The 14645-nt window shown below is 31.2% G+C and overlaps 1 protein-coding gene across 1 annotated transcript in view; it reads left to right on the plus strand.

Moving 5' to 3' along the window:
- The window catches only part of LOC108908672 (tubulin beta chain), a 41656-nt gene extending 28063 nt beyond the window's left edge, over positions 1-13593 (plus strand). Inside the window, exons 3-4 of the mRNA XM_018712784.1 lie at positions 4252-5058; positions 12496-13593. Of these exons, the coding sequence (XP_018568300.1) occupies positions 4252-5058; positions 12496-12884 (1196 nt within the window). The 3' untranslated portion in view covers positions 12885-13593. The remainder of the gene's footprint in view (positions 1-4251; positions 5059-12495) is intronic.
- Positions 13594-14645: the final 1052 nt, after the last annotated feature.

Below are 14645 nucleotides of genomic sequence, written 5' to 3' on the forward strand. Positions count from 1 at the left end.
ATTTTTTCAAAATCCAAAAAATTATTAAAAAATCAATACAAAAATCTGCATTCGAATATTTTCTAAAAAATTTGGAATTATTTTTATTTTAAAATTAAAATTACCGCTTCGAGATTCTAGCTGGCCATCGAAACATATAATACTTACCAACATTTTTTTAAAGTCGATTGATGAAGCAACAGTAAAATGCATTTTTTTGGGTACTTTTCCTTCTGTGAAAAGAAATCATAAAAAAATTAACGAAATCTTTGAGCCAAAAATTAATTTTATTTTTATTTTTTTTTTTCGTAGGTGGCAAGATACCCAAATAAATGAAGAAAAAACTATAGCAGTGCCACAAATAAATAACTTTAATATAATAAAATAAAATTTTCTCAAAACAGGTATCTCCATTCAAATTTAGTTATATTTATGTTCTAAAAAGGCTTTAATTTTTTAATGTTTTTTAAAATGAATGTTCTACAAGTTTTATTTAATTCATATGAAGCTAATAATGGCGAAATAACATTTCTTATCTCCGTCGCATTAAAAAGGGATCTGCATTTATACATAAAGACGTAGTAAAAGCCTCTCATTTATCTCTTTTCTTGTTAATTTTTAATACTTATCAACTAATAAGAGATTGCAGACACAGAAACAATGGGAAGTGACCTCATCCATCGAAACCTCTGTAGAATTCCTAACCGATATTTATTCTGATCAGAACCACAAAGTCACGGAACTCTATCAGTATTTCTCTTCAGAGCTGTATTTTTTTATTAAATGGACAATAATTAATCGTAAAATATATTTTTCCACTCCAATTAACTTCTAGTTCTCGCTCTTGGGTTGATATTATATTATAAGTAAGTGTAACGACCTAAACAGTGACTTCAATAATTGTGGATCTGAGTCACCGTTTTGGTACGGTTTCCTGTCTTAGTTTGGGGGCCACCACGACGACGCCTGCATTTGAAATATTTTTCTTGCGGTTTTTTACGTAAATACCTGCAATTATGGCTAAAACCCCTCGCTTCGCTACAGCTGGTGTTTTCACACGACTAATAATTAATAACTATTTGTATGGGATTATTTGATAATCACATTTCAAGGGGAATTGTTTGAAGTAGATTTTTTTTATAACTCTAAGCGGGTACTCTATCATACTCGTCAGTCACCAGCAATAAATCATTGATATTGGAAGAGAACTAATACTACAAATATTATGTCATCGGATAGATCTGGGCTGGGTTATTTGTACGTTTTGAATTGGAACAAGAAAGTATAAAATCAAAATAGAACTCTTCCTTTACTGTAAAAGTTTTAGGTTTATGCTGTCCTCTTTCAAACAATAACACCTTATGGAGGCGTTTTCTCTTGCTTAGTTGTGTATTTTGCCATTTGTGAGAAAAAATTCAGTTAAATCCTTGCAACAAAAGGATTACTCAAGGGTTGTATCTGTCGAGATATTTTCACTTAACAAATAATCTCATATATTTTATCATTAGCTCTCATATTTTTCGTTTCGTTTTAAAGGTATTAAACTAATTCAAATAAAATCCAAAACCTTCCTAAACACCCTATCTATTGAAGTCAAACAATGTTTTTAAGTAGGTACAAAATAGATACCTACCTAATCAATATTTGTCCATGCCATTGTTGCAGCACTTCCGGTTATACCGGAAGTCGCCGTCTGCTTGCTTATTTTAAACACTCTGTATATTTGTGCATATTTGGATTCTATGCGTAATTTTAGGGGGACTTTTATTAAGCTTCCTTATATCTATCTCTAATGGTCTTCGAGATATTTCAGTTCTTTCAAAAAAAGGTGTTTTTCGATAGCCTAATTCAATAATGACTATTTTTTTCGTAGGGCAAGCTGAAATATTGGTATTTGGGAGGGAGATAGGGGGATGGCTATCATTTATTAGAGTTACTTTAAAAACTGCTTAATTTTACATAGGATAGTGAAAATTTATTGGCGAATTTGCTTAACTTCGAACAGCGAAAACTTGTTTTTTTTCTAAATGGAACACCCAATCAAAATCTGTTGTAGAATTTTACTCTCTATCTATTCATATTACCCTTCCCTATACCTATCTCTTATAATTTTTCTGTTATGGGCGGTTTTTGTGATAAGTTATTAAAATTATATAATTTCTTGCGAGGATGGCTATGAAATTGATAGCAAACTTAAAAGCAGAACAATCAATATGTACATCAAGTAGCTGAATACACATCTTATTTAAACTTAAAGGCTTAAAATTAAATTTAAACTTAAAAGAAAAACACCGTCCATGAAAATAACAAATCGGAACAAGTACATCAGTCCGTCAGCGTTGTGTGGCCTCTCCCATCCGAGAAACAATGGTCATAAAGCACAGAGTTCGGGAATACTAATCTCTTAACAGAACCGGATTCAGTTTACTAATAAATATGTTCAAACAAAATATGTCATAACACAATTGTGAATACTAAATAGTAGCGCTAAATATAGATAGACCAGGGCGGATCTGTCCAAATATCCCACTTTTTGGATGTAAGAGAAGCTAATTTTTGCTGGAATATCTTCAGTACAACTCACATGATAAAAGTGTAGATCCCTACATTTGGGCGAGGTCCGGAACATTTTCAAAATTGCAAAAATGTTTAAAAAATTTTAAAAATACCCATTTTATCTGAGTTTTTTACTTATATCATGCATTTTGGAAAAATATTGAAGAGGAAAAAAAGTTTTAAAATTGAATTTTGCATAATATAATGTAAGTTAAAAATGTTTAATTTATTACCGATGTTGCAAAATAGCAATAATTAAAAAAGGCAAAATAATCAAGTATTTTGGATAATTTTTTAAAAATATTTTAGTTGCTCCTAGGGCATTCTAATTTTGGTAAAAAAAACTTTGGAGTATAATAAAACAACACACCAAATTTCATTAAAATCGATTCGATAGTTTTCGCAAAATAATTTTTTGAAAAAAATTTTGAAAAAAGTTTATTATTTATGCATTAAATATACTGTATATTTTACCCTATGCTATTGCATTTTTTCAATGAAAAAATTTGTTTACGTATATATTTCAACACTGAATATGAATGGATTTAGTTATCATTATTACAATTATTTAAATAATTTTTGTTTAAACAAATTAAAAACAAAATTTTTTATTTGGAAATTAATTTTTTTGTTAAATACAGATAAAATTAAGAAAAAATAGTACTTTAGAATTATAATTTTTGAAAAAAACTAAATTACAAATTGATAAATGTAATCTTATTTTTTAAAATAAAAAAATATATATATTTTGCGAAAACTATCGAACCGATTTTAATGAAATTTGCCGTGTTGTTTTATTATACTCTAAAGTTTTTTTTACCAAAATTAGAATGCCCTTGGAGCCATTAAAATATTTTTAAAAAATTTTCCAAAAAACTTGATTATTTTTTAAACATTTTTGCAATTTTGAAAATGTTCCGGACCTCGCCCAAATCTAGGGATCTACACTTTTATTATGCGAGTTGTACTGAAGGTAATCCAAAAAAAATTTGCTTGGCCCCTCTCACATCCATCTTAAAACAGATTCGCTGGTCTAAGGATCTAAGAATATATGTTAAAAAACACTTACTATACAAAGGTTAGACAAGATTACAGGATCATATAGATTAATAGACTAATTGAAAACATATTACTACATGCTTTTCTAAATTTTCTGAATTGAAATATCGAGTTATTTAACTTGTGCTAGAAAAATTACTCAAATGGAATACTTATTTATTTTTAAACAAGCTCATAGAATGCACATATTTGGAAACCATAACATCCCCAAAATTGCAAATCGTATACCTGCTACAATTTTTTTACGAATCTATTTTTGGAAAATACGCGGATTCAATTTACTTTTAATTCATAGAACGGTCTTGTAATTTTAACACTGCTGATTGTGATTTTGATTTTTATTTTTTCGGAGAGTGCAAGTTCTCAAAAGAAACGTTGAGTTTACATTTTTGGTCAATACATCTCCAGACGGATTAAAAAAATATATTTATGAATATTTGTAATTTTGAAAAATTACTTTTACTGGTATAATTTTCAGAGCGAATTATATCCACAGTTAAAATACGCATATCCATTTAATGTTCACTTTGTATTTTTATAATTAGAAACACATAAATTTTAAGTAGACTAAACTCATACGAAAGATGAGTGCACTTAATAGTTTTTTATTAGAAGCGCCATTGAATCAAGTAACTAAAAACTCGTTTTCAATTGCAGTGGCCTCGAGTACCAACGGAGGCAAATACGTACCCAGAGCCATCCTCCTGGATCTGGAGCCCGGCACCATGGACGCAGTACGTTCAGGAATCTACGGAAAACTCTTCCGCCCCGACAACTTCGTCTTCGGCCAATCAGGCGCTGGCAACAACTGGGCTAAGGGCCACTACACGGAAGGCGCAGAGCTAGTGGACGCTGTGCTGGACGTGGTACGCAAAGAAGCAGAGAACTGCGACTGCCTGCAGGGCTTCCAGTTAACCCACTCCCTTGGCGGAGGTACCGGATCTGGAATGGGTACCCTCCTCATCTCGAAGATCCGCGAGGAGTACCCGGACAGGATAATGAACACTTACTCGGTCATGCCTAGCCCTAAGGTGTCGGATACCGTGGTGGAGCCCTACAACGCAACCCTATCCGTACACCAGTTGGTGGAGAACACCGACGAGACGTATTGTATAGACAACGAAGCCCTGTACGACATATGCTTCAGGACCCTCAAAGTGCCCAACCCCAGCTACGGCGATCTGAATCATCTAGTGTCCCTTACAATGTCCGGGGTGACGACTTGTCTCAGGTTTCCAGGGCAGTTGAACGCTGACCTTCGCAAGTTGGCGGTGAATATGGTTCCCTTCCCCCGCCTGCACTTCTTCATGCCCGGATTTGCGCCGCTGACGTCGAGGGGTAACCAGCAATACAGGGCGTTGACTGTTCCCGAGCTCACCCAGCAAATGTTCGACTCGAAGAATATGATGGCCGCGTGTGACCCCAGGCATGGACGGTATCTCACCGTTGCTGCTGTATTTAGAGGTAAAATTCAGTATTATTATGAAATAGTCCAGTTGGTAGAGGTTCGGCCTGTGTCAAATCTTAATAACCCGGAAATAACTACAAAGGCCTACTTTAAATGATGAGTCTAATAACAGGCTAACAAAGTATTTTATCAGGAAAAAAAGTTATTAACAATTTAATAGTGAAAAATTTGTTTTAGTAGTTTTTTTTTAAATAACTCAGCGGAATGACTTTGTATGAAAAAAATGCTTAGGACATGATTTTGTTCGTAATAAAAATAGCTACAAAATGGCGGTGGTCCGATCACGAAATTTGTAATAACAAAGCCGTGAGATTGAAAAAACGGTATAAAACGTCAATTTTTTAGAGTTGCTGTAAAAATGTCAATTACAAACAAAAAGTGATAAAACTTTCGAAAACTATAGTTCAATATACAGGGTCGGAAAGTCCCCATGGTTCATCGGCCGTTACGTGAGAGCGATAAAGTAAGTCATAGAAATCCGTGCGATAGAGAAAGATGGCTATAATGAAGGCGTCTAATAGTCACCGCCCATTTCGCCCTTCCACAAATAAGAAGTGGATCTGCCGGATGAACCATGGGGACTTTCCGACCCTGTATATACAATAATGACGCTAAAGCCGAAAATCAGGAGAGCAAATCTTTTTGTTCTATAAGGTGTTATACATTCATCGGCATCAGAAAATAACAATAGCGCAAATCACATCTCTTTATCTGTTACCTTTTTAGAGCTACAGGGCGTTTTTCGATTTTTGGCTAAACCGACTGGCCCCCTCTTCTCGTCTCCCTCTTATCAATACATTTTAAAACGGTTTGAACATTCTACAAGCACTTTTTTTAGATACGTTCGATGGCATAAAAATAAATGTGATAATATTTTTAGTTTTTGTGATATGACCACAACTTGTGTTTTTTAATATGGAACTTTATTTACTTTATTTCAAAAACGGAAAGAGGACTAAAAATGCACTTGAAAAATATATACTTATACTTTAATTATTATTTTTTGTGTAAATTTGCGGAAAATATAAATTTTCAAAATTCCAACGATATATGTTTTCTGATTGAGAAGGCTTTGAAAACAAACAAGTTTGACGTTTAACATTATTAGAAGCGTGTTAACACAAATCAAAAATGGTTCTTTACTCAAATGGAGATAAATACAATAAACATTGTATTAAATTGTATTTTTAGTCATTTTAGGCATTTGTAAGCATGTAACCTAACCTCAAAAAAGATATTTATAAAATGTCACTGGGAGACGCAGTAACTAGCGACCTCTAACAGAGGATCAACAGCTAACATCCGTGATGTACTTAGCACCCTCAAAAACTTACATGTACCAAATTTTAATGCAATACATTATTTTTTGTAAAAGAAAAATCTAAAATTGAAAATGTTATATACCTACTAATGTATTATGTGCGGTGTTTCAAACACACTGTAGAAAACCTAACCTCAAAAAGTTATGCCACAAAATATCACTTGAAGAGGTAGTAACTAGCGAGCTTTGGTCTCAGACAATAGGACCATAGTCCTTAGGAAAAAAATATTCTTTTAAATGCTCTAACACCCTAATTTTTTACATTCGTTTTTAGATAATCCTGTATATTATATTACAATTATTTTCGCAACTGGGAACTACATTAAGCTTTGTTATGGTATTGGAACAAAAATGGTTGTTTCTGAGAATATAAAAGCAATCGGTTTTAAAAGAAAAAGGATAATAAAAACTAACTAAATAGGCTACGTTAGAAGAATCCTAGTTTTTCGGCTAAAATTAAGACTGCATGTTTCAAGACAATACCTTTAAAACGTTATAAATAAACCTGAAATCAAAAAATAGACCTAAATTCACATTTATAACATGTTTTAAGCCATTTTATATAATGCAACATATTTCTCATGGGTATAGTGTAAGCGTATAGAAGTATATCAAGGGTTTTATTTCCTTCCGAACAAAGCAATATCAACTTTCTTTGGACGGCTGGTTATCAAAACTAAGTTTAGATGAGAGATAACTGAAATTTATCAATTTAGATTTGGGTTTAGAAAGCCTTACATCTATTAAAATTGCCAAAGAAAAATGCTCTGACAGAAATTTGGAAAAAATCATTTTTCTCCTCTAAGAAATATAAGGAGCTTGTTTTGTAGGAATCTTAGCTTCCAATATCTGAATATGTTTAGAAGATTACTTTCAAAATGGCGAGGTTATAGCCTTATTTATATTAACTAGAGCTATAACATGCTTGTACTTTTCTTGTTTTAATAATTTTATATTTGAGCAATTTGTTAAAAGTTATAGCACAAGAACTATATTATAGAAGACAATACATTTTATTTCTCTGATCAAAGGCTAATGTAACATTTTTGTGGACCGAAATCTGAGAAAAATTATTAGAAAATCACGTGTCTTTGGCAATATTTTAATATTGCTGGGTTCACATCAAACCTCATTTAAAAAACGTTTTTAAAATTTAAAATTTTTGTTCTCGGGGGATCGTTAGGCGCATTTGTTTGGAATGACATATTAAAATATGCGAATCATTGATAAAAAAATAGATAGAGTAGATAGGTAAGAATGCACAGGGTTGATGTCTATATCTCTAGAATCCGATGCTTAATGTTTTTTTTTAATAAAAAATTTATTCCTCTTGAAAAATTACAGAATAAAAGATTTTTTATTTTTATTATATCTTCAAAAACAAAAAAGGTAAAGTCGAGTCTATCATTCTCGCATGATGACTCTGCATCTCACAAAGTCAGACAAAGTTGCAGTTAACTTATAAATACTGGCGTTTGCGCTTGAATAACCCCAGTAAATAAAAATTTTAGAAATCAATTATCCGATGTGAAAGTACAACTATGTTCATATAAATTAACAAATTATGGCCATGTTCATGCCATATATGGTTATAGCGGATGGCCAGCCTCATAATACAAACTGACAATTCATTTTTTAGATTGTAAAAATAAAAGGAAATGTACACTCCTAATACGAAGCAAGTAACATATCTGATAGATATGTTTGACTGACACCTGAGATGGTCACAGTTGTACCTATCTTTCATCTTAAACTTAGAAAGTTAATATACAAGTTTTATGAAATTTGAGTATATTTTAAATAAAAAAAATGTAATTAATACTTACAAACCGCTGGCTTTGTTAATATTGAAATTTGCATAGGTTGTCTGGAAGGTCTTTTTCGAGCTACAAAGCTTTCAAGTTCTGCATAAGATTTCATTTAAAAAGAGTAAGAGATTTTTAACAAACCAATTGTATACTGAACTATACTGAACTATGTCCATCAAAATAATATACATATCCTTAGGCCCCTGAACTTCTAATATGCTGTGGGCGCAATCGTAAATAACAGTAAAATACAGGATGTTCAAAAACTCTAAGCAAAAAAAAATAAGGTGCAACTTTAATCATAAAAATAATGGTAAGAGTTCTCAAAGTTAACTTTTTGAATTAATGTTATGCCATATGGTTTTTTTTCAGTCAAACGATATTGTTTCGTATTACGTACAATTAATACTGATAATAAACTGTATTGAGAATTTGAAGCACTAAGGGTTCTCAAAGTTATCTTTTTGAATTAATGTTATGCCATATGTTTATTTTTTCAGTCAAACGATATTGTTTTGTATTAATTACGTACAATTAATACTGATAATAAACTGTATTGAGAATTTGAAGCACTAAGGGTTCTCTAAGTTATCTTTTCGAGTTAATGTTATGCCATATGTTTTTTTTTCAGTCAAACGGTATTTTTTCGTATTACGTACAATAATTAATACTGATAATAAACTGCATTGAGAAATTGAAGCACTAAGGGTTTAAGTGATGTTTATTGATAAGAAAATTGATCATAATTCATCAAGGAATTAAATTTACATTAAAGATCATAAAAAATATAAAAGGTTTTCTAGTTTCAAGTCGATTATAATCGTTTCTGAGAAAAAAACAGCACAATTATTGTTATTACTGCTTTTAAATCTTGCAATTTTTAAAAATTAAGCAATGTAATTCAGTGATTTGGAAGATTTTAAAGGTTATAACAGCAATAAATATAATGTTGTTTTATCTTTAAATCGTTTAAAATTTTAACTAATTAAATTTGTTTTTACTTGGCACAGGAGGATCTTATGTAGGTAATATTTTTTATAATATCAAGTTACTTTTTTAAAATATAAAATGTACATAAAAAAATTATGTTTATGAACTTAATAAAGGCAATTTTTACCCCAAAAAAATGCCCAACTGATAAAAAGTTAAGACAAATATTAATGAAAAACCGTATTTTGTAACCAGATACACTTTGACACTGAAATGAGACTTTCATTTTCGTCTTAAAAAACGAATGAAAGAATAATATGGGATAGAAAACAGTTTGACTAAGTGGCTTCAGGAATATCTTACTTTCGCATACATAAACAGAAAAACTTTTTTTTTTAAAAACGATCGATATTACTGTTACATTTATGAGTAGAATGCCTCCTTACTTTTTGCTTATAGTTTTTGGATATTATATTTAAAATTAATTTATTTGTAACTGAAAAATTTTTACAACAATAAAAAATAATGGAAAATAATTCTTTCTACGTATTCCGGGGCAAAAGTTACGTATATTATCTGTGTTACATCCTACATTTTGTATAAATAAAGATGCTCCTTTCATTTTGATACCTTCAAAATAAAATCGTTCTGGAGCTGAAGAACCCTGATATTTCGGCGTCTATGTATGTACATATCAATGTCTACAATTTGTAATGAATCACATAGCATTTTGGCTACCAATTTTTCGGATGGAATGGATTGACGTGAAATTTGAACTGTAGCTAGGAAATAGCCCAAGAAACAAAAGTTACATAGTGCCGATGTGTGCTTTTACCCTAGGGGTGGATGCCACCCCTTCTGGGGGGTGGGATTTTTTTTTTATTAAAAACGATTCGATAGAGGAACAAATTCTAAGCAAAAAATGTTCTATAATAATTTTTTGTTCAGTCGATACTTTTTGAGTTATTTGTACCTAAACATGTTCGTTTTTACCCCATTTTTGGGCTATTTTTCGCGATTATCTCAAAAACTACAAGTTTTATCAAAAAAATGATCATAGTGAAAATGAGGAAAACTTATATAACACTTAGGTATTAAAGTTCTTGAAAAGACCTTTAAATTGAGTGGTGGTAAAAGTCGTTAGCATGAAAACTAATGAAGTTGCAATCAAAATAAAATGAATGTCTTGATTTTTGAGAAAAAATTAAAATTGACTTGACGGAAAAAAAATTAATCGTATTTCTTCTGAAATTTACTTTATGTATTAACAGTAAATTCTGGGAATTTTAGAAGACTAAATTTAAAAAAATATTTCATTTAGTTTTGAATAAAATTTTTCAATTTTTTAAAAAAGCGCCTTTTTCAAATTATTTCAAAAACTATCAAAGTTATAGAATAAGAAATTGTAGGCTTTTCTTGCTGAACAATTTGCTTTTTTAAAAATTTTTGTAGGGCAAAATTTGACTGAGTTGTGAACGTTAGAAGCTCAGAACTAAACTCCAAGACTGCCTTTCCTGAGCCCTTTTATCTTATAAATCTAAAAAACGAAGAGCTCAAAAAAACTGCAAATCACAGAACTTAAAGTGCTTTAAATTTCCTACCAAATGTTTTTTTTGCGAAAATGTATAACTTTAAAATTACAAAAGTTAAGGTAAAAAAAAATAATCGCATTTTTTTGGTAAAATTTTCGGTGCGGATAAATTATCATCATCTTTGTGTATTTTGGAGCACTTAGCACTTGTGAACTGAATTGAGTAAGTATTTTAATAATATACATACACACACGTATCCGAATTCACATGTATCAGTCACTATAAAAAGAATTATAGTCACTGCATGTATGTATGTGTACATTCGGAAATTGGCCGAGGCCTCGAATTTAGGTTGGCACTAAGCGAGAAATTCTATATACGCACAGGTTGGCAGCATTACTTAGATAAAGTGCATGCGCTACATGCAATGCAGTGCTTTCATAATTTTTTTTTATGAGGGGTAGGTCTTCCATACAGGTTTTTTGGGTGGCTGAAAAGTTGCAATATATCATAGATCATTTGAAAACCAATAAAAAGTTTATAATTCAACATATGCATACCATTAAAACATCTCAGGCTTTCAATAATTTTTTTGTTTATTTTATTATAAGGGATGGTTTTTAAGGGTTGCAACTTTGAATGAGATGAATAACAAAAGAAATGCACATTGTGAGTACACCAAAAGAATATTTTAAACTGTTAAAAACTTCTTTTTTTCAATTTTTTTGGCCATGGAAGGGTAATTTTTAGGATTTTTAAGGGTTGAAAAGTAATTAAATTTCATAAATTATATTAAAAAACACGAAAGGAACTTTATCCCACATATTTGAACATGAATTGAATCTTTAAAGTACGTAAATTTGCGATTTTCGCATTTTTTTCGTACAAGGGTAGTTTTTATCCCCAAATAGAAAAAAGCACACATCTAGACAAGTTCGATGAGCTTGTATGCAAATTTTCAGGAAAATCCATGCTATCCGAAAAATTTGGGAGCTTTTACCTTATTTTCGCCTTCAGTGACTGGACTATATTGCAAAAAGTTATGAATGTTATGATTATATCTACAACAAGACACATACAACAGAAAATGTCGTACTGATGTTATTTCATAGATCGCATAGCCAGAAGTCACTTTTTTTATAATAAATTTAATTTCTCATTGTTTTATTTGAAAGTAAAAACAAAATAATATAGAAATCGATGTTTTGTTCTGTAATTTTAAAAAAGCAAATCAATATATTTAATCTATAATATAAAATTATATCAGTATCAATTATTAATAATATGAATGCAATTTTATCAGAACTTTTGGCATTTATTTTTCAACTACTTTTCTACTAAACTTCATAGAATGTAGATATATTGACTTTTTTAAGTTATTCTTAATTCTGCAATTGTTTTCACACAACTTGAAGCATGAATGATGAAGGTTAAACTACAAACCAGGAGTATAATAATATAATAATATATTTTTCCTGTTACCCTCACTTTGTTGTTACTTGTAAATTTCATTATATTAGACATATTTGCTTATTAATATTATACCTATTACTTGAATTTGTGTAGGCAAAAGGACTAAAAGCAAGTGGTATGGTTTCCTTGTATACCTATATTTTGTATTTATCTATATGTCTATTATTCCTTTTGCTTATATAGATAAATATAAAAATGGGTGCACAATATATTTACGTACTTGTACAGTCTATGATTTCTTCAGTGTTCATATGTACCTACATTTAGAGCATATTGTTGATATTCCATAATTATTGATTGCTTCGTTAATATCATTGACATATCATAATTTGACATGATGTCTGACTAGATCTGTTTTCCATTATACAGGCAGAATGTCCATGAAAGAAGTGGATGAACAGATGCTGGCCGTCCAGAACAAGAACAGCAGCTATTTCGTCGAGTGGATCCCCAACAACGTAAAAACAGCTGTGTGCGACATCCCACCGGTAGGTCTGAAAATGTCGTCCACGTTTATTGGAAACACCACCGCCATTCAAGAACTCTTCAAACGGATTTCGGAACAATTCGCGGCCATGTTCAGGCGTAAGGCTTTCTTGCACTGGTACACCGGCGAGGGTATGGATGAAATGGAGTTCACTGAGGCTGAATCAAACATGAACGACTTGGTGTCCGAATACCAACAATACCAGGAGGCCACTGCTGACGACGAGTACGAAGCCGAAGAAGAAGCTGCTGGAGATGATTTCAACTGTTAATTGTGTTTTTTTTTTCTGTCACTCGTATTCCACCACCAGTTTTTTATTGTTTATTTTATTAGAGTCTGAAACTGCGAGGCAAAACAAAGATGCATCATGGCCAAAGATATAAGGAAGTAAAAAAGTAAAAAGTGAAAACACCCTGATTACTTTTAAAGAGTTTTATAAGAATTATTTATATGTAAACATCGTAAAACTATAGGTTTGTTCCTGCAGCAGTCTGCAACTGTCGGATATACTAGACAAATATCTCTGATAGTTCCAAATCAGTCCCCAACTGCTGCAGTAACAGACCATATTATTAAATTGCTCATTTTTTATATCTTGAGACATGATCCAAGACTTTGTCAACGGCTATGAGTATGATTTTAATGGAATCTAATATTATTTGAAACACGCTAGAGTGTCGTTAACTAGTCTGTAGAGTTTTCTTTGAACTTTTTACTTTCGTAAAATAATAAGTAATTGTTTAGTATTTATATTAAGTATGTAGGTTAAGTCTGAAATTTTTTGTCTGTCTTTTGAGGAATTACAGATGGTAGCTGTAGTTTCTTAAGAGATGGTTTTTAAATTTCATGTGTGTGTAGCAAATAATATTCTGTTCTATTTCATGAGTAACATAGTGCTTAATTTTTGTACTTTTTTTATTGAAATTATTTCTACTTATTTATGATAAACACGTAGAATAAAGACTGAATTTTCTACCGCAGAGTGCATTTATTTATTTGATATTCCATTATCCTACGTACCAATTTAATATAATGGCATGTATGATATATTTAGTAAAAGTAGCAAAATTTATCATGAAACTTGAATTCAATAAGTTTTAAATTACGAAAAGTAGGAGAAATTTCACCCTGTTTCAGGTGATCATTTGATTTTTACTATGACCTGCGATTCAAAGAAAAGTTTTCACCTGTATAATTTTGAGACCTACCTACTAATTTTTGCACAAATTACTAAAACGGATTAATCAGTGACATATAATTTACGAATTCTCAATTTTTGTTGCAGTTCACTAAATAATTTAGCTTGAGACATACCAATATGCAATATGCTTCTACTTTTCACAGTAATTCAATTATACAAGGTGTTTGGAAATAAGTGCAAAATATTTTAGGGGGTGGTTGCCGAATTTATTTTGTGAAAAAAGTTCATATAAGCGTAGGTCCAAATATGCTTTGTTTCCGAGATACAGATTTATTAATTATTTCAAAAAGATTATAGTCCACGGGCCCACATACAAAGAAAAAAATGATTACCAGCAAGCTGTAACTTTGCGTGCAGCTTAAGTTTGACGAGTCTCCCAAGATTTGACTACGAGGAAAATTCAACAGTGGTAAGTTTTCCCGTGACTTTCAGGGAAACATGTCAATCTGGTATAAACATGGAATGTTATGACCAGCACTTTTTTTTTAAGTTTAAATGAAAGATATATTTTTTAAACCCCCCCCCCCAAAAAAAATTTGTCCGACAAAAATTTTGGTATTTTGAGTTTGTCCCCCACCCCAAATATGTCGATTTAGTGACATTAAGGTTGGTGACAACCAGCAAGCTGATTTTTCTGGGAGGGTTTGGTAATAAGATTTGAAATGAAAGTATTTTATTGTCCAACAAAACCCTTGAGATGTTTTTGCAGTCCGACGCCCCGAAGATGTCGACTTAACGACAACATGGTTGGTGATAACCAGCTGTCGGACAAAAGCGTCATTATTTAAAAAAATGCAATATTAATCTGAGAATTTAATTGTCCGACAAAAT

This window comes from Anoplophora glabripennis, unplaced genomic scaffold, assembly GCF_000390285.2.
Source record: "Anoplophora glabripennis isolate ALB-LARVAE unplaced genomic scaffold, Agla_2.0 scaffold162, whole genome shotgun sequence".
Lineage (NCBI taxonomy): Eukaryota > Metazoa > Arthropoda > Insecta > Coleoptera > Cerambycidae > Anoplophora > Anoplophora glabripennis.